The 19021-nt window shown below is 41.4% G+C and overlaps 1 protein-coding gene and 1 pseudogene across 3 annotated transcripts in view; one reads left to right on the top strand and one right to left on the bottom strand.

Annotated features, from left to right (window-relative positions):
- The window catches only part of HSPE1 (heat shock protein family E (Hsp10) member 1), a 45037-nt gene that overhangs the window by 3140 nt on the left and 22876 nt on the right, over positions 1 to 19021 (top strand). For 2 of the 3 annotated variants that reach the window (XM_076005774.1, XM_012776994.3), the window contains exon 1: positions 14865 to 14986. The exons of the other annotated variant lie outside the window; for it this stretch is intronic. In XM_076005774.1, coding sequence (XP_075861889.1) covers positions 14927 to 14986 — 60 coding nt within the window. In that variant the 5' untranslated portion in view covers positions 14865 to 14926. Of the gene's footprint in view, positions 1 to 14864; positions 14987 to 19021 lie in introns of those variants that run through there. 3 annotated transcript variants of the gene reach the window in all.
- Positions 8256 to 8338, bottom strand: LOC142872796 (uncharacterized; annotated as a pseudogene).

Here is a 19021-nt window from a genome sequence, read left to right on the forward strand (position 1 = left end):
AAAGTCTAAGGTAAGATATAATAGCTAACACTGTTTTCCAGGGTAGGCACTCTGATGGTAATAGCTAACACTTCAGGAGCATTTTCCAGGTGCTGGCTACCATTGTAGATGCTTTACATATATTGATTGTTTTAATCTTTTTATTTTGAGACAGACTCTCTGTTGCCCAGGCTAGAGTGCCATGGCATCAGCCTAGCTCACAGCAACCTCAAACTGTTGGGCTCAAGCAATCCTACTGCCTCAGCCTCCTGTGTAGCTAGTCCTACAGGCATGCGCCACCATGCCTGCCTAATATTTTTATCTATATTAGTTGGCCAATTAATTTATATTTATAGTAGAGACGGGGTCTCACTCTTGTTCAGGCTGGTTTCAGACCCCCTGACCTCGAGCAATCTGCCCACCTCAGCCTCCCAGAGTGCTGGGATTACAGTTGTGAGCCACCATGCCCAGCCTGTTTTAATCTTTTAACCCTATGAAATGGGTACTGTTATCATCTTATAGCTGAGAAAACAGATACAAAAGGGTTGAGTAATAACCAAGGTCACTCAGAAGCAGCAAAGCCAAGATTTGGACATAGTTCATCTGCAGATGGTGCTGTCTAAAACGTGATCTTTATGTCCTCTGCAACCTTGTTAGGTACTTCTAAGCGCTTAAAACACACCTCAGTTGATCCTGGTGATACCACTATGGTCAGGGGAGTGGGTACAACCAGTGTATGGCACTTAAGTGCCTAGTATACTGTTATTTTTAATAAATAAGGAAAGTGAGAAGGGGAAAAATAGATCTAGCTGTAGCAGCTAAGGAAAAAAGAATTAACATTTGGACCCAAGTAATCCTGTATCCAACCCCTAAACTAAATTATCAATTACTAGCTATTTGTCTTAATAGTCAAACTTATTTTCTAGTTGTAGTTGCTATAAGCTAGACTGATGATGGTCTTTTAAAGGTTGTGTGTCCTATATTTTGAGTTGGAGTCTAAATGAAGTTCTAAATGGTATGGAATAATGGTCTCAACTTTTTTTTTTTTTTTTTTTTTTTTGAGACAGAGTCTCACTTTGTTGCCCAGGCTAGAGTGAGTGCCGTGGCGTCAGCCTAGCTCACAGCAACCTCAAACTCCTGGGCTCGAGTGATCCTTCTGCCTCAGCCTCCCGGGTAGCTGGGACTACAGGCATGCGCCACCATGCCCGGCTAATTTTTTTTTTATATATATATCAGTTGGCCAATTAATTTCTTTCTATTTATAGTAGAGACGGGGTCTCGCTCTTGCTCAGGCTGGTTTCGAACTCCTGACCTTGAGCAATCCGCCCGCCTCGGCCTCCCAAGAGCTAGGATTACAGGCGTGAGCCACAGCGCCCGGCCTGGTCTCAACTTTTGATCATGTTCTTCATCAGTAAAATATGCTTCCCATATGTGTATTTGCATTTATACATGTGTTAGTACATTTGTTATACTAAGGCTTAATTTTTGTTGAATTTAGATACTAGAATTATGCCTCGAAGGTCTTTCTTACGTTATCTAAGTGGGTGATGAGTTTCATACTCTGCCTCATGAACAGCTAGATAATAGGCTTTGCACATTGTAACCTTGTGAGCATAGATTTTTCTGTTTTACCAATGAGAAACCTTGACTCAAGACGTGAGGAAACCATTCTGAGGCCATGTGTACTTTTAGAATTAGGAATTTGTCCAAAAGCTATGGCTTTCCCATTATTCGCCAGTGCTGTTTTCCAGAGACCCAAGCAAATTACTTTTGAAATCTAAAACCATAGTTCCCAAACCTTGGTTCATCCTTGGAATTACCTGGTATAGTTAAAATCTCAGGGCCTCATCCAAAGCTAAATCAGAACAATGAGAATTTTTGTACCACAGCAGTAGACCTACTGTGATGCTTGCCTAGCACAATTGGTAAACAAGTAATTATAGATTGTGAGGTTGTATTAAAGTAGAAAAAATAAGCCGGGCGCGGTGGATTACAGGATTACAGCCTCCTGTAATCCTAGCACTCTGGGAGGCTGAGGCAGGCGGATTGCGAAGGTCAGGAGTTCGAAACCAGCCTGAGCAAGAGCGAGACCCCGTCTCTACTATAAATAGAAAGAAATTAATTGGCCAACTAATATATATATATAAAATTAGCTGGGCATGGTGGCGCATGCCTGTAGTCCCAGCTACTCGGGAGGCTGAGGCAGAAGGATTGCTTGAGCCCAGGAGTTTGAGGTTGCTGTGAGCTAGGCTAACGCCATGGCACTCACTCTAGCCTGGGCAACAAGTGAGACTCTGTCTCAAAAAAAAAAAAAAAAAAAAAGTAGAAAAAATAATTTTGCCTTAAGAAATTTAGGTTCACTGGGAGTGTGAAACCATGTGTTTAAGATTAGTATGTGTTCCATAGAGGTGGTACGAGTTAAAAAAAAAAAAAAAAAAAAAAAGAAGATTAGTATGTGGCCTTTTACCTTTTATTCATCAGAATAATTGTGGACAAAGGTAAACAAAATAGGAAAAAATTTAAGTGAAATTTCTGTGATAATTATTTTTAAGCATTTGCCAGCCACTGTTCTAGGGACTTTATATGTAATCTTGTGTACTTGCATGTAGTCATAATAGCCTTGCAGTGTTCATGTTTCACAGGTGAAAGAAGGTGCACAAGGCCAGGCGCGGTGGCTCACGCCTGTAATCCTAGCACTCTGGGAGCCCCAGGCAGGTGGATTGCTCGAGGTCAGGAGTTCGAAACCAGCCTGAGCAACAGCGAGACCCCGTCTCTACTATAAATAAAAATAAATTAATTGGCCAACTAATATATATAAAAAAATTGGCCGGGCATGGTGGCACATGCCTGTAGTCCCAGCTACTCAAGAGGCTGAGGCAGGAAGATCTCTTGAGCCCAGGAGTTAGGTTGCTGTGAGCTAGGCTGACACCACGGCACTCACTCTAGGCTGGGCAACAAAGTGAGACTCTGTCTCAAAAAAAAAAGAAAAAAAAGAAGAAGATGCACAGTAACCTGCTCAAAGTGACACAAATTGTTACTAATAAGAGTTCAGTTGAATTCAGTTTGTCTGACTTCCAAGTCTGCTTTCCATTACTACACACAAAAGATTTTGGAAATTGAGAAGAACAAAATTAAAGTTACCAGGGAGCTATTCTGTTGTACAGGTATTACCATTATTAATATTATGGGTTTTTCTTTTTATTGTTTCAGAAAGTATGTATGCTTTCCAAAAAGCTCTTTTAAAGTTGGGACCATAAAGTTATTTGGTTTTTGGTTTTTGTTTTTTTGAAAAAGGGTTTCACTCTTTCACCCTAGGCTAAAGTGCAGTGGCACAATCATAGCTCACCATAGCTTCAAAGTCCTGGGCTCAAGTGATCCTCCATCCTCAATCTCCACGAGTAGCTAGGACTACAGGCACAAACTACCATGCCTGGCTAATTTTCTAAAGAGATGGGATCTCACTGTGTTGCTCAGGCTGGTCTCGAACTTCTAGCCTCAAGCCATCCTCCCACCCAGGCCTCCAAAACTGTTGAGATTATAGGCATGAGCCACAACCCCCAGCCTATATACAGTTATTAGAGGTACTAATTTGTTACATTTGTTTCCTAATTTGATGTGGTTCTTTATAGCTAGTCAAATATCACAGTACTTTTTTCTTCTGAACATATAATTGTTTTTTGTTTGTTTGTTTGTTTGTTTGTTTTTGAGACAGAGTCTCACTTTGTTGCCCAGGCTAGAGTGAGTGCTGTGGCATCAGCCTAGCTCACAGCAACCTCAATCTCCTGGGCTCAGCGATCCTACTGCCTCAGCCTCCCAAGTAGCTGGGACTACAGGCATGCACCACCATGCCCGGCTAATTTTTTGTATATATATTTTTAGTTGGTCAATTAATTTCTTTCTATTTTTAGTAGAGACAAGGGTCTCACTCTTGCTCAGGCTGGTTTCGAACTCCTGACCTCGAGCAATCTGCCCACCTTGGCCTCCCAGAGTGTTAGGATTACAGGCGTGAGCCACCGGCCTTGAACATATAATTGTTTCATAATTTATTTTAGTGAATGGTATATGTGCCTGACTTAGCATTTTTTAGAGATGAGGTCTTGTTATGCTGTCCGGATTGGCCTTGAACTCCTGGTCTCAAGCAATCCTCCTGCCTCAGCCTCCCAAGTAGCTGGGACTACAGGTGCATCACTGTGCCTGGCTAACTTTATCATTTTTTAAGCAATGAGTGGGCCAGGTGTGGTGGCTCATGCCTGTAATCCTAGCACTCTAGGAGGCCTAGGTGGGTGGATCACTCAAGGTCAGGAGTTCAAAACTAGCCTGAGCAAGAGTGAGACCCCGTCTCTATTAAAAATAGAAAGAAATTAATTGACTAAGTAAAAATATATAGAAAAAATTAGCTGGGCATGGTGGCACGTGCCTGTAATCCCAGCTACTCTGGAGGCTGAGGCAGTAGGACCTCCTGAGTCCAGGAGTTTGAGGTTGCTGTGAGCTAGGTTGATGCCACGGCACTCTAGCCCGGGCAACAGAGTAAGACTCAGTCTCAAAAAAAAAAGGAAGTAAGCAATGAGTGACTTGTCCCAGATTTATTTATTGGATTATTCATTCTTTCCCACCCCACCCCTTTCTTCCCCCTCTCTATATCTTGAAATGTGACCTTGAGATGTGACCTTTATTGTAAATTACATTTTTAAATATGTCTATTCCTGGGTTTTATAGTCTCTTGACCTCCCCATTCCACCACATTACTTTCAATATAAACAGTTTTATATTTAAGTTTAATATCTGTTAAGGCAAGCTCTCCCTGTATGCACTTACCTGGCTGAGAGCATTTTTTAGGTTCTCAGTAAGAATAGCCAGATTATTTTCCAGAGTGATACCAAGTCATGCTTCCTCCAGCAAGTTAATTACTGTTTTCACTGCACCTACACCAAAATGGAGTTTTGAACTTTTGATTTATTTGTGTGAAGAACATTTAAATTTGTTTTCCTTTATTCTTAGGCAACCTGAATAAGAGCCCAGTCAACTCTAGTCTCTGGTCCTGCATTTCCATTTTTTTTTTTTTTTTTTTTTTTTTTTGAGACAGAGTCTCACTATGTTGTCCTAGATAGAGTGCCATGGCGTCAGCCTTGCTCACAGCAACCTCAAACTCCTGGGCCCAAGTGATCCTCCTGCCTCAGCCTCCTGAGCAGCTGGGACTATAGGCATGTGCCACCATGCCCGGCTAATTTTTTCTATATATTTTTAGTTGGCCAATTAATTTCTTTCTTTTTTTTTTTTTGAGATAGAATCTCACTTTGTTGCCCAGGCTAGAGTAAGTGCTGTGGCATCAGCTTTGCTCACAGCAACCTAAAACTCCTGGGCCCAAGGGATCCTCCTGCCTCAGCCTCCCGAGTAGCTGGAACTATAGGCATGTGCCACCATGCCTGGCTAATTTTTTCTATATATATTTTTAGTTGGCCAATTAATTTCTTTCTATTTTTAGTAGAGACTAGGTCTGGCTCTTGCTCAGGCTGGTCTCGAACTCCTGACCTTGAGCGATCCACACACCTCAGCCTCCCAGAGTGCTAGGATTAAGGGCATGAGCCACCATGCCCAGCCAAGGTCATGCATTTCTTATATACTAGTTTTATTACATGTCACAAATTACCTAACCCTTTAGCTTAAGAATAAACTGTAAAAGGAGGGCATTAGATTTGTCCCTTAATGTTTGAGTCAAGCTTGTTTTTCCCTTAAACTTTATTTATTTTAGACTACTCAAGTGCAGTAGTTAATTTTATTTATTTTAAAATAGGTGGCCAGGCATAACGGTTCATACCTGTAATCCTAGCATTTTAGGAGGACAGGGTGGTAGGATGGCTTGAGGCCAGGAGTTCGAGACTAGCCTGGGCAACCTGGAGAGATCCTGTCTCTATAAAAAATAGAAAAATCAGCCATTGTGATGGCATGCATCTGTAGTCCCAGCTACTCGGGAGGCTGAGGCAGGAGGATTGCTTGAGCCCAGGAGTTCGAGGCTGCAATGATCTGTGATGAGGCCACTGCGCTCCTGGGCAACAGAGCAAGACTGCTTCAAAAAAATCTGTATAATGTTCCATTATATGGATGAACCATAATTTATTTTAGCATTCCCCAATGATGAATATTTAAATTGTTCTAATGTTTTGCAATTAGAAACACTTCTGCAATGAATAAATGTATGCATAATTTTTCACATGTGAACAAGTATATCTGACAAATAAATTCTTAGATATCTAATTTCTATGTCAAAGCGTATATGGATTTCAATAATACATGTATGCATATACATGCATATATCTCCCAGTTGTCCCTCATAAAAGTTCTATCAGTTAACAGTTCTACTAGCAATGTATAAGGCTGTTTATTTCTTCTTACTCTTAATAATACAGGATGTTATAAAGTTTTATTTTGCCAATCTGATAATTTTACTTTTCATTTATGATAAGAATGAGGGTAAGGATTCATGTGTTTAAGAGTCATTTCTGTTTTCTTTACTGTTAACTGTTCCTATTGACCTAATTAATATCTTCTGCCCATTTTTCTGAGTGCTTGATCTTTTATGATTTTTGTGAGATCTTTATTAGGGAAATTGGTTCTCTGTGATAAATGTTTTCCTCCACTTTGTCATTTTGGCTTTGATTTTATTTATGGTTTGCACTTGTAGGAAGCCACTTAAGTGTATTTAAATTAGTAAATGTTTTCGTTTATGGCTTCTGGGTATCATATCAACCTCTGAAAAACATTCTCCGATATTTAGATGTTCTTTCGTGGTTTCTTTAGGTAGTTTTATAGTTTGCATTTTTTAAAAGATATTTTGATCTTGGCTGTATATGAAGATTTTGCTGTTGAAAGATATAAGGAATGGATCCAATCCTCCTACCTTCTTACAAATTAAGTCTCTCTTTTTTTTGTTTTGTTTTTTTTTTTTTGAGACAGAGTCTCACTTTGTTGCCCAGGCTAGAGTGAGTGCCGTGGCGTCAGCCTAGCTCACAGCAACCTCAAACTCCTGGGCTCAAGCAATCCTTCTGCCTCAGCCTTCCGAGTAGCTGGGACTACAGGCATGTGCCACCATGTCCGGCTAATTTTTTCTATATATATCAGTTGGCCAATTAATTTCTTTCTATTTATAGTAGAGATGGGGTCTCACTCTTGCTCAGTCTGGTTTAGAACTCCTGACCTTGAGCAATCCACCCGCCTCGGCCTCCCAGAGTGCTAGGATTATAGGTGTGAGCCACCGTACTGGGCCAAGTCTCTAGTTCTTTAAGACATTGAAAACTTAGCCTCAAGACTTGCAAAATGCTCTTTCAGTCTCATTTAGCCTGAAAACATGACATAGAAAAACATCAATGGTTATTTACTTATCTGGCATGAATGTCATTTCAGAAAGGCCAGTTTATTATAGTATTTTTTTTTTTTTTTTTGAGACAGAGTCTCACTTTGTTGCCCAGGCTAGAGTGCCATGATGTCAGCCTAGCTCACAGCAACCTCAAACTCCCGGGCTCAAGCAATCCTGCTGCCTCAGCCTCCCGAGTAGCTGGGACCACAGGCATGTACCACCATGCCCAGCTAATTTTTTCTGTATATATTAGTTGGCCAATTAATTTCTTTCTATTTATAGTAGAGACCGGGTCTCACTCTTGCTCAGGCTGGTTTTGAACTCCTGATCTCGAGCAATCCACCTGCCTCGGCCTCCCAGAGAGCTAGGATTACAGGCGTGAGCCACCGCGCCCGGCCTATTATAGTATTTTTAAGTTCATTCATTTTTTGAACATGTGCCAGACACTGTTCTAGGCACTGGAGATACAGGGATGAATAAGATAAGGGAGGCACACAGTAAACAACTAAGTTAATAGCATAATTTTAGATAGAGATTAGTCATCAAGAAAATATAGAAAAGCTGCTAACTTCATGAGCAACATTAGGTACCCTATTGAAAAGAGGAAACAGACCTGGTTCAGTGGCTCACTCCTGTAATCTCAGCATTTTGGGAGGTCATGACAGGAGGATTGCTTGGGGCCAGGAGTTTGAGACCAGCCCAAGCCACAGCAAGACCTCTATCTCTACAAAAAATAGAAAAATTAGCTGGGCTTGCTGAGGCATGCTTGAGCCCAGGAGTCTGAGGTTGCATTGAGCTATGATGATGCTGCTGCACTTTAGCCCAGGCAGCAGAACGTCTCAAAAAAAGAAAACAGGAAATGGTTATATTCTGTTGTGACTTGTCTCTTCTGATCACATTCTCCCTCCGTGAAAGTTCATGAACTATTTTTTAAAAATGTATTTCAATTAGCAATAATCTCGCCTCAGATAAACCTCATTGGCTGTGATACTGCCACTTCGAAAAGCTCATGAACTATTATATTAGTTATTTATTGTTGCATAACAAGTTACCCCAAACTTAGTGGCTAGAACAACAATAAACATCTCACATAGTATCTTAAGTAGGAAACTGGGAGCAGCTTAGGTACTGTGTTTCCCTGAAAATAAGACAGGGTCTTATATTTGTTTTTCCTTAAGAAGATACCCTAGGGCTTATTTTCAGGGGATGTGTTTTTTTTTTTTTTAAGTATGGTACAACAATCTACATTTATTCAAATATAGTTAAGTTGTCTTCTTCTGGAGCATCATCATAACTCTCCAAACCCCAAATCCATCCTGAATTTCTTTCGACTCTATTTCCTTTAGAACCATTGGCCCCAATCTCTCATGTCGAGCAATAGAGCTCTCAGGGGCAGATGAGAAGGGCTGCTTGTCTTCTTTACTACTTCACGACGAAATGCATGGGCTGTGCAGATATGCTGCATAGCCACGCCCATCACTAGGTCTTATTTTCAGGGTAGGGCTTATATTGTGCAAATGCTTAGAAATCCTGCTAGGCCTTATTTTATGGGTAGGTCTTATTTTTGGGGAAACACGATAGGTGATCCTAGTTTGGGAGTCTCTCATGAGGCTGCTATCATTCAATGGGCTGGAGGATACACTTCCAGGATGGTTCACTCTTACGCTGGCAAGTTGATGCTTACCTTTGACAGAAGCCCTCAGTTCCTCATCACATGGACCCCCTCATAAGGCTGCTTGCTTGTCCTCACATATGGCAGCTTTTTGTCCCAGAGCAAGTGATCTAAGAGAACAAGTCAGAAGCCACACTGTTTTTTATAACCTACATCAGAAGTTGCACACTAACATTGCTACAGTATCCTATTGGTTACACAGGTCAGCCCTATTCAATGGGAAAGGGAACCACACAGGGTGTAAATACCAGGAGAGGATAATCCCTGGGGCCAACTTGGTGGATGACTACCACAACCACTAATTTGATCAAATATTGTAGAATGTTGCTAAGTGTCATAAAAGAGAAAAATGAAGTGCCATGGGAGTTCAGTATCTCATTGATAGTCATAGTTGTCTAAGTTTGAACTCTATAAATCAAAAATATTATGTCTATAATAACTTTCATAAAGAGAAAATAATGTTCAAATAATACGTTGGAGATGTATAAAACCATATATATGCACTAATGTGTTCAACTATGAACATACATTCCCATGCTTCCCTGCTGCTTCAACTTTTCTTGGCCTGCAATGAAATTTCCTGCATCTCTGTATATAAATGCTATCCATACTTTAAGGCACATTTCAACTACATCCATCGTTCACAGTGTGTCAACTTTGCTTTTAGGCTGGCTCCCTGCAAGCCAAGATGACTGCTGCAGTTCCAGATGTGGCCATGTCCAGTGGCTGAAAAAAAGGGACCACCTCTTTTACTGTCTTCTTAAGAGCAAATAAACTGTTTCCCAAAGTGCTTTATCAGATACTTTTACATTCTTCTAGGCTAAACTGGAGTCAGAGGTCTACCCCATAATCAAACATTGGCTTAGGCCAATAGGGATTTATCCCTCAGCTGAAGATGGGTTTTTTCCCGGATCATAGAGAGATGGACACTGAACAAGATCAGAATCTGTTTGCATAGAGCATGTGAAAGGTAACAGTGAATAGGCAACCAACATGGGCTGCTTCAACACTTAAGGCATCTAGTTTTATAATATAGTTCTCTAGGCTGGGCATGGTGGCTCACGCTTGTAATCCTAGCACTCTGGGAGGCCGAGGCTGGTGGATCGCTCAAGGTCAGGAGTTCGAAACCAGCCTAAGCAAGAGCAAGACCCTGTCTCTACTAAAAATAGAAAGAAATTAATTGGCCAACTAAAAATATATAGAAAAAATTAGCCGAGCATGGTGTTGCATGCCTGTAGTCTCAGCTGCTTGGGAGGCTGAGGTAGGAGGATAGCTTGAGCCCAGGAGTTTGAGGTTGCTGTGAGCTAGGCTGACGCCATGGCACTCTAGCCCAGGCAACAAAGTGAGACTGTCTCTAAAAGAAAAAAAAAAAAAAAATATATATATATATATATATATATATAGTTCTTTATATACTGCCCTTTCCCATTTATTTCTAAGCTCTTTAAGAAAAGCTTATACATCCTATACATCTTCCTATTTCTCAGCACTTACCCCAGTGCCTTCCATATAATGTGACTTCATTTTTTACTTAGATTTTTAAATTTCCCAAAGTGAATTTCATATTGAATAGGTGTTTTTTTGTTTTGTTTTGTTTTTGTTTTTAGATAGAGTCTCACTCTTTTGCCCTGGCTAAAGTGCCATGGAGTCACAGCAACCTCAAACTCTTGGGCTTAAGAGATCCTTCTGCCTCAGCCTCCTGAGCAGCTGTGACTACAGGCATGCGCTACCATGCCCACCTAATTTTTTCTCTATATATTTGTAGTTGGCCAATTAATTTCTTTCTATTTATAGTAGAGACGGGGTCTCGCTCTTGCTCAGGCTGGTTTTGAACTCCTGACTTTGATCAATCTGCCCGCCTCGGCCTCTCAGAGTGCTAGGATTACAGGCGTGAGCCACTGCACCCAGCCTGGATAGGTATTTTTGAAAGTACTTATGATACTTTGGATTTATAAAATATTTTCTTTATGGCCAGGTACAGTTGCTCAGCCTGTAATTCTAGCACTCTGGGAGGCTGAGGTGGGAGGATTGTTTGAGGTCAGGGGATTGGGACCAGCCTGAGCAAGAGCAAGACCCTGTCTCTACCAAAAATAGAAAAATTAGCTGGGTGTTGTTACACATGCCTGTACTCCCAGCTACTTGGGAAGCTGAGGCAGGAGGATCACTTGAGCCCAGGAGTGTGAGATTGCAGTGAACTAGGATGATGCCATGGCACTCTAGCCTGGGCAACAGAAAGACTCTGTCTCAAAAATAAAGAAAATAAAATAAATTAAAATAAAATAAAATATTTTCTTCTAAAACTTGATGAGATTTTCATAAATATTTAATTTCATGCTTATTTTCACACTCTAGAGGGAATGTATACAATCTTCACTACAAATGAAGAAACGTATTCAATGGTTTGTTCCAAGTCTTATAGTCAACAGGCGCAAGAAAATCTAGATTTTCTGAATCCCAGCCCAGAGCTATTTTCACATGTCCACATTGCCTTTAAATAGACCCCTCCTCTCCTTTACCTGGAATATTTAGCCCATCACTACATTTTTATTACTGATCATACTTTTTTTCCTTTTCTCCCCCTCTCTCCCACCAAATTAACCTTGATTATAAAACTGTTCGTGTTTGGAGGTCATAATCTGCAGGCTGACGTAGGAATGAAAATGTGAAGGTTTTAAGTTCGAAACATTCCAGTCCTAAAGAACAAGGTTATTCCTGTGAACAAGGACAGGGTTGACATCACAATGCAATTTTACTGGCCTTTTCAAAGAAAATTGATGGGTATTTTGTTCCTGAATTTAACACCTACTCACCCGCTTTTTCTCTTGTTTTTTTCAGATGAATTGAAACAGTATGATAAATCTGGAATTAAAAGAACATGAAAATGATCCCCTTCGGCCGGGCGTGGTGGCTCACGCCTGTAATCCTAGCACTTTGGGAGGCTGAGGCGGGCGGATTGCTCAAGGTCAGGAGTTCGAAACCAGCCTGAGCGAGACCCCGTCTCTACCAAAAATAGAAATAAATTAATTGACCAACTAAAAATATATATACAAAAAAAATTAGCCGGGCATGGTGGCGCATGCCTGTAGTCCCAGCTCCTCGGGAGGCTGAGGCAGTAGAATCGCTGAGCCCCGGAGATTGAGGTTGCTGTGAGCCAGGCTGACGCCACGGCACTCACTCTAGCCTGGGCAACAAAGTGAGACTCTGTCTCAAAAAAAAAAAAAAAAAAAAAAAAAAAAAAAAAAAAAGATTCCCTTCAACTACAGGTAAGTGTTATTTACAGCTCAGGGAAACTACCATACAAACTGGGAAATTTAAACTTAGTCCTTGCAGTAAGTCAGGTGTGGTTGTCTATTCACTGAGAGGCCCACCTAGGACCCTGCTATCTCACAGACTCAACCTGTCTGTTGTGTTTTTTTTTTTTTTTTCCTGAGACAGTCTCACTCTCTCACTCTGTTACCCTGAGTGCAGTGGCATCATTGTAGCTCACAGCAGCCTCCTGGGCTCAAGTGATTCTCTTGCCTCAGCCTCTCAAGTAGCTGGGACTACAGGCACACAGCACCACGCCCAACTAATTTTTCTATATTTAGTAGAGATAGGGTCTCACTCTTGCTCAGGCTAGTCTCAAACTCCTGAGCTCAAGCAATCCTCCCACCTCAGCCTCCCAGCATGTGAGGAGTGAGCCACTGTGCCTGGCCCCAACCTTTCTTGGGGAGGTATCATTTGTCTTAGGGACTCACAGTATGTAGTACAGCTTGAGTATCCACACTCTGAAAATCCAGAATCTGAAATGCTCCAAAATACAAAACTTTTTGAGCACTCAGATCATGCCACAGTGGAAAATTCTACACCTGAACTCATGTGATGGGTCACAGTCAAAACTGTTTCATGCACAAAATTATTAAAAATATTGAATAAAATTAATTTCAGACTGTGTGTATAAGGTATATATGAAACATAAATTAATTTCATGTTTAATCTTGGGTCCCATACCCAAGATATCTCATTATGTATATGCAAATATTCTAATATTAAAAAAAAAATTTAAATCTGAAACACTTCTGGTCCCAAGAATTTCAGATAAGGGATTTGCAACCTGTGTAAGAATTGGTGATCTACACATCTGTCTCCATTGCTAGACTTTAAGCAACTTATGGTGAAGGACTGGGCCTTGTCATAGTTGTATGTCAGTGCCTACCATATAGTGGGGCTTTATGAGTATTTGTTGAATGAATAAATCTTTTGATTTATAGGAGCTAGTGCTGGGAGGATAGAATTAAGTCCTTACTCTTGAAGAGTTACCAATCTATACATCTTCCAGAAAGGATTCTTACTTAAATGCAAACCAACTCCCTGTTGTCAAATCCCTGTATGCCTAGTTCTATGTCACTGAATTATTCAACTACAGAGCCACTCAACCAATCTCCTCTCTGTTCTCAGCATCCATCTTTGGAGGCTGTATGTGACATAGCCCTTCTCTCAGCATTCTCAATACACCTTTATCTAGAGACATCTGATGTCTTCTTTTGGATCATGCTACTGTACGAAATCTTTACTCTCTGAACTGTCTTCCCATTTGGTATCCCAAGACCTCCCTCATTCCAGATCAAAGATTTAAGGTTTCTAAGTAGGAAACAAAGTTTGCCAAAATTGCTGTGATTTCTTGACTTAAGAGAACACTTAAAACTTGCAACAAAGGAAATTTGGAATACTAGGAAACGTAAAACTCCCACCATCTATGGAGAACTATTAATTTCCCCCTCCTGCTTCTGACTTGCAAAAATATGAGCTACTTCAGTTTGCCTAAGGTCCACTCTCTGTCTTAGATGATTAACATCTGCACCTTTCATCTATGCATACTTGTCTTTGAAAAGGTCCTTGGCTTTGAAGTCCTGGATGGCTTAAATAACATTTGACACTCAAACTCCCAGTCTGACTTCAGATTACGTCTATTTCATGCAGGTTCTGTGGACTGCCTCATCATGCCCCCCTCTCTTCTAGGGGACATTCTTTGCAACCCACTAACAGGCCTAAGGGTATGCAAGACAAACCTGCAAGTCCTTAATTTACACAACAAATATATGTGTGGTGGCTTATCTCAGATAAAGTGCTCCTTATGTTAGAACATTCCAAGCCTTTAGACAAAGCTTCATGTCTTCAACCAATTACAAGCCAAAGAATCTTTAAACTCACCTATAACCTGTAAGCCCCGGCTTCTGGATGGCCCACCTTTTCGGGCCAAACCAATGTATGCCTCCCACGTATTGATTTATGACTTTACCTATAACCCATGTCTTCCTGAAATGTATAAAACCAAACTGTAACCCAGCCTTAGCGAGTCCACTTGCTCAGGTCTTCTTGAGCGTGGCTCCAGGTCATTGTCCTCAAATTTGGCTCAAAATAAATCTTTTTAAAATTATTTTACAGAGTTTAACTTTTTTTCCCCATTGACAGCTTCTCCAGGAGGATTTTGGGACAGAATTAGGGATTTGCTTGCACATAGGTTTACTGAAAAGGTTGCACAGACTGTCCTTCCACTGTTAACCAAGGAGAGACCAAGGAAGGGCACCAACGTGTTAGCAGGCCATGCACAATGCCGCAGCAGTCACACCCAATCACAACCTTCCGCACCGGCCTGCAGACTTCCTGAAGACGCTCGTGCCTTCCCGTGCCTCCTTCCCTCCAAGTCGCCGCCAGAGCCTACTCGGATGCAGCCCAACAGCCCCTTTCCCTCCGCCTAGCCGAGCCTTCCCTGGACTGCTTGCTGCCTGTCCTCCCATCCTGCCCCGCGCGGGCTGCGGCAGTTCCGCCGGCGGCCGCCCCTCCCCGACGCCCAGACCCACAGCGCCGCTCCGCCCCGCCCCCTGCGCAGGCAGCCGTCCCCCTTACATCCGGGTATCGACTCCAGCCGCCCAGACGCTGGCACTATGGTCATGGCGGAGGGGACGGCAGTGCTGAGGCGGAACAGGCCGGGCACCAAGGCACAGGTACCATCTCCCCACCTTTTCTGCCGGACAACTCTCATTGCCGAGCCGTGCTGCGCCGGGAAGCTGGCCGCCACTGAGTGGCGGTCGGGCCGGGGCTGCAGGCGGGCGGGGGCACTGGTGCCCGGCCTGCTCTTCCGGAGCCGCAGCCCCTCAGTTTGGTTGAGGCGGCCGCCGCCGCGAGGCCTGCGGAGCTCTGACCTGAGGATGGGCGAGAGGGGCGGGTGGTGGCTGCGGGAAATCTCCGCTGAGGCCCAGGGCTGGGAGCCTGTCAGCAGCGACTGCTTGTTCTCGCCCTGCCCCAGAGCCCCAGCTGACCAGCTTTAGAGGGGCGCGGCCAGCCAGGTGGAGACCCCTGGGGTTTCCTGAGGGTCGGGGCCGCCGGGGTGGGAGGGGGTGTAAACACTGCCTACCTTGTCCCGGCTTCCAGTTCCTACCTGGCCTGTGAAGTACTGCCCGGGTCCTGCCAACTAGCTTGTCTAGCCGGATCCGGGTGGGGATAATTTACTTTATCCTCCACCTCCTGTTTGCTTTTGACCACCTCTCCCTGCTGTGTCCCTGCAGCTGTTCTCTGGTCCAGCAAGTTTTCATCACCAGGTTGCGACTTGTTAGATGTCATTCCTTGCGAATTTCCTTGTTATTATGTGTGAAACATAGGGAATGAACAGATTATAATTTTGTAAACTTTATGTAGGGCAGTATTTCGGATACGTTGGTGGTGGTTTAGGTATGTGTTGTTAGAATTTGAAAAAGATGGGATGCCTCACATTTAAAAAAATCAACTTGGCATTCAGATTTGAACTGAGTTATCTGCCAGCTGAAGTGGCTTGCTATGGAGTAGATGCTCTAAAATCAGAAGAGATGTAAAATGTAATTTTAAAGGAAAGTGATATAAGTGAAAAAGGACACAAAACAACCATGGAGCTAAGATCGTATGTCTGAGAATAAATTTTACGTTCTTGTACAGAACTATGGAAAGGAGACCTTTCAAAGGGAGCTTGTAGGTCTAGACAGTTTCCCAGATCCATGTTACAAATAAAGAAACAAGCTCAGAGAATGGACTGGATTTGCTCAAGGTTACATAGTCTTTTGATTCTTAGTTTACTGGCGACCTTTTTCTCTTTAACAAGTTGCTTCTAGTACTGAATTGTAGAGAAATTATTTTGAAAGTTTCATTATAGAGTCACATTAAGATGACTTTTGTCTTCATACTACTGGAAATGTATGTAGTATATATCCTTTCTTTTTACCTTTTCCAAACTTCTGAATGCTTGTTTTTCTCAGATACCTTCTTATTCTGCAGAAACATTGTTTCTGAATATGTTTTTATATACAAAAGTCTATTTTGACTTTTGTATTCACATTGAGAGAGTCATCTCATTTTTTTTCTTTTTTCTTCTCACCTCCTCATTTTTTATTTATTCAAAAGTTCTTAATTTTGAAAGGTCAGAAAATAATATATTTTAAACTAATATTGTAACATATCTGTTTGCTATGTTATGAGTAAGTCACATATGTTAGTCACCCATAAAGCTTCTTTGCTTTTTTTTCTACATTGTTATGGATCAGGGTTGTTAGATAAAATATAACAAAAGGTTAGGAATTAAAAAAAAAAAAACCTGCTTAAGCAGCAGTCTGTGCTATCTCTTGCTTATCACCTGAATTTCCTTCAGTGAAATCTGTCTATTCTAAAATGATATATTTCGAACTATAACAGAGTGAGGAGAATACCTTGCTACTTTTTAAAGTTGGTTAGACTGGAATATAAGCACATAGTTGGTTTTCAATAAATATTTGTTGACTGAAATTAGATGAGAATGTTTATTAAGCTGGATTTTTGGCTTGTCTCATAGGTGTTGCTGTTATGATAAGACAGAACATTTCATTCCCAGTTAACTTTTCTACATCTTTTCTATATACAGTTGTCCCTTGGTATCCTTTGAGGAATGGTTCCAGGACACCTCTGCACCCCCCACCCCACTCCCTGCAATACCAAAATTCGAGCATGCTCAAGTCTCTTATGTACAATGGGGTAGTATTTGCATATAACCTATGCACATCTGCCTGTATACTTTAAATCATCTCTAGATTACTTATAATGCCTAATACAATATAAATGATATATAAATAATTATTATACTATATTTATTGTTTAGGGAATAATGACAAGAAAAAAGTCTGTACATTTTTGGTACAGATGCAACTATGGTCAGCCTAACTATATACAATAGTACATGTCAGCAACAATGTAACATTTTCTGGATTTCCCCTTCCATCAATATTTTCAATTTGAGGTTGGTTGATTCCAGATGTGGAACCTGTGGATGTGGAAGTTCAACTGCATTACTATGTGTGTTTTCTAATATTTTTAAAACAAAATATTCTACAGACTTTCTTAATTTTTTTAAAGGAAAGAATAGGCAAAGTGTATTGATAGAAATATTTTTAGTGTAAATCATATAGAATATAGAAAGAATTTTTTATTTTAGATGCAGGTCTCACTCTTTCGCCCAGGCTAGAGAGTATAGTGGCTAGTCACATATTCCACCATAGAGCACTACAGCCTTGAACTTCTGCACTCCGGTGATTTTCCCACCTCAGCCTCTCTAGTAGCTGGGACTACGGGTGTGTGCCACCATGCCTGGCTTATATAGGAAAACTATTAAAACTGTTCTTTAATATTTCCTAGATAATGTCTAAGAAAAGGCATTCTGGAACAATTTCCGGAAGATTGTTTTATTTCTTGACATTTTCCCTTAATAAAGTTAGTGCATTTTCATTTAGATAGGGCAACTATGAAAAAAAAGACATGAAATGTTTAAGACATTTAAAAAGGTATAACCGGCTCACGCTTATAATCCTAGCACTTTAGGAGGCCAGGAGTTCAAGACCAACCTGGGTAATACCAAGACCCAATTTCTACAAAAAATAAAAAAGCCAGGTGTGGTGGCGTGCACCTGTAATCCTAACACTCTGGGAGGCTGAGGCAGGAGGATTGCTTGAGCTCAGGAGTTCTAGACCCACTTGAGCAAGAATGAGACCCCATCTCTACTAAAAAAGTAGAAAAATTAGCCAGGTGTGGTGGTGCCATGTCTGTAGTCCAGTTACTTGGGAAGCTGAGGCAGGAGGATTACTTGAGCTAGGAGTTGGAGGCACCAGTGAGCTATGTTGGTGCCACTGCACTCTATCCTGGGCAACAGACAATAACTACAGAAAAAAAGATATACCTATTAGGTAACTACCCTCAGAACTAAGACATTGCTTATGTAGTTGACTCTTTCTGGATCACATTCTCCTGTCTTCTAGCCACCTATCCCTTCCCCGCCCCCAAACCAATAATGGTGATTATCTTTCCTTTCTTTTTTCTTTTCTGGTTTTCTAGAGATAAGGTCTTGCTCTATCACCCAGGCTGGAGTGCAGTGGCACGATCATAGCTCACTGCAGCCTCAAACTTCTGGGTTCAAGGAATCCTTCTGCCTCACCCTACCCAGTAGCTGGGACTGTAGGTTTGCACCACCATGTTCAGCTAATTTTCTTTTTTTCAGTAGAAATGGAGTGTTGCTGTGTTGCTAAGGCTGGTCTTGAACTCCTGGCCTCAAGTGATCCTTTCACCTGGACCTCCCAAAATGCTTGGATTATAGGCATGAACCACTGCATACAGCCCTTTTTCTTTTCTTTATACTTTTACTGTATATGTATTATATCCATAAGTATGCTTTATATTTTCTTAAACTTTTATTCATGTGCTATCATATACTGGGTTTCCTTCCTGTTTGCTTATGGTTTTGAAGACTTATCTGTGTTGATTGATACAGGTTTATAGATTATTAATTTACTATTCCCCCCACTCCAAGTTTTACCCCAGAGACAACTGAGCACCAGCTGTGTTTCAGGCATTGTGCTACCTACTAAGGACACATAGGTAAACCTTGCCGAAAAATCTGTCAAATGGAAAGGTTCTTAATCACTTAGGGAAATGTTCTGTGAACTGTACTGTCTATACAAAGATTCAGAACCAGTATAAGTTGCTCCATAAAA

The sequence above is a fragment of the Microcebus murinus genome, chromosome 8, assembly GCF_040939455.1.
Source record: "Microcebus murinus isolate Inina chromosome 8, M.murinus_Inina_mat1.0, whole genome shotgun sequence".
NCBI lineage: Eukaryota > Metazoa > Chordata > Mammalia > Primates > Cheirogaleidae > Microcebus > Microcebus murinus.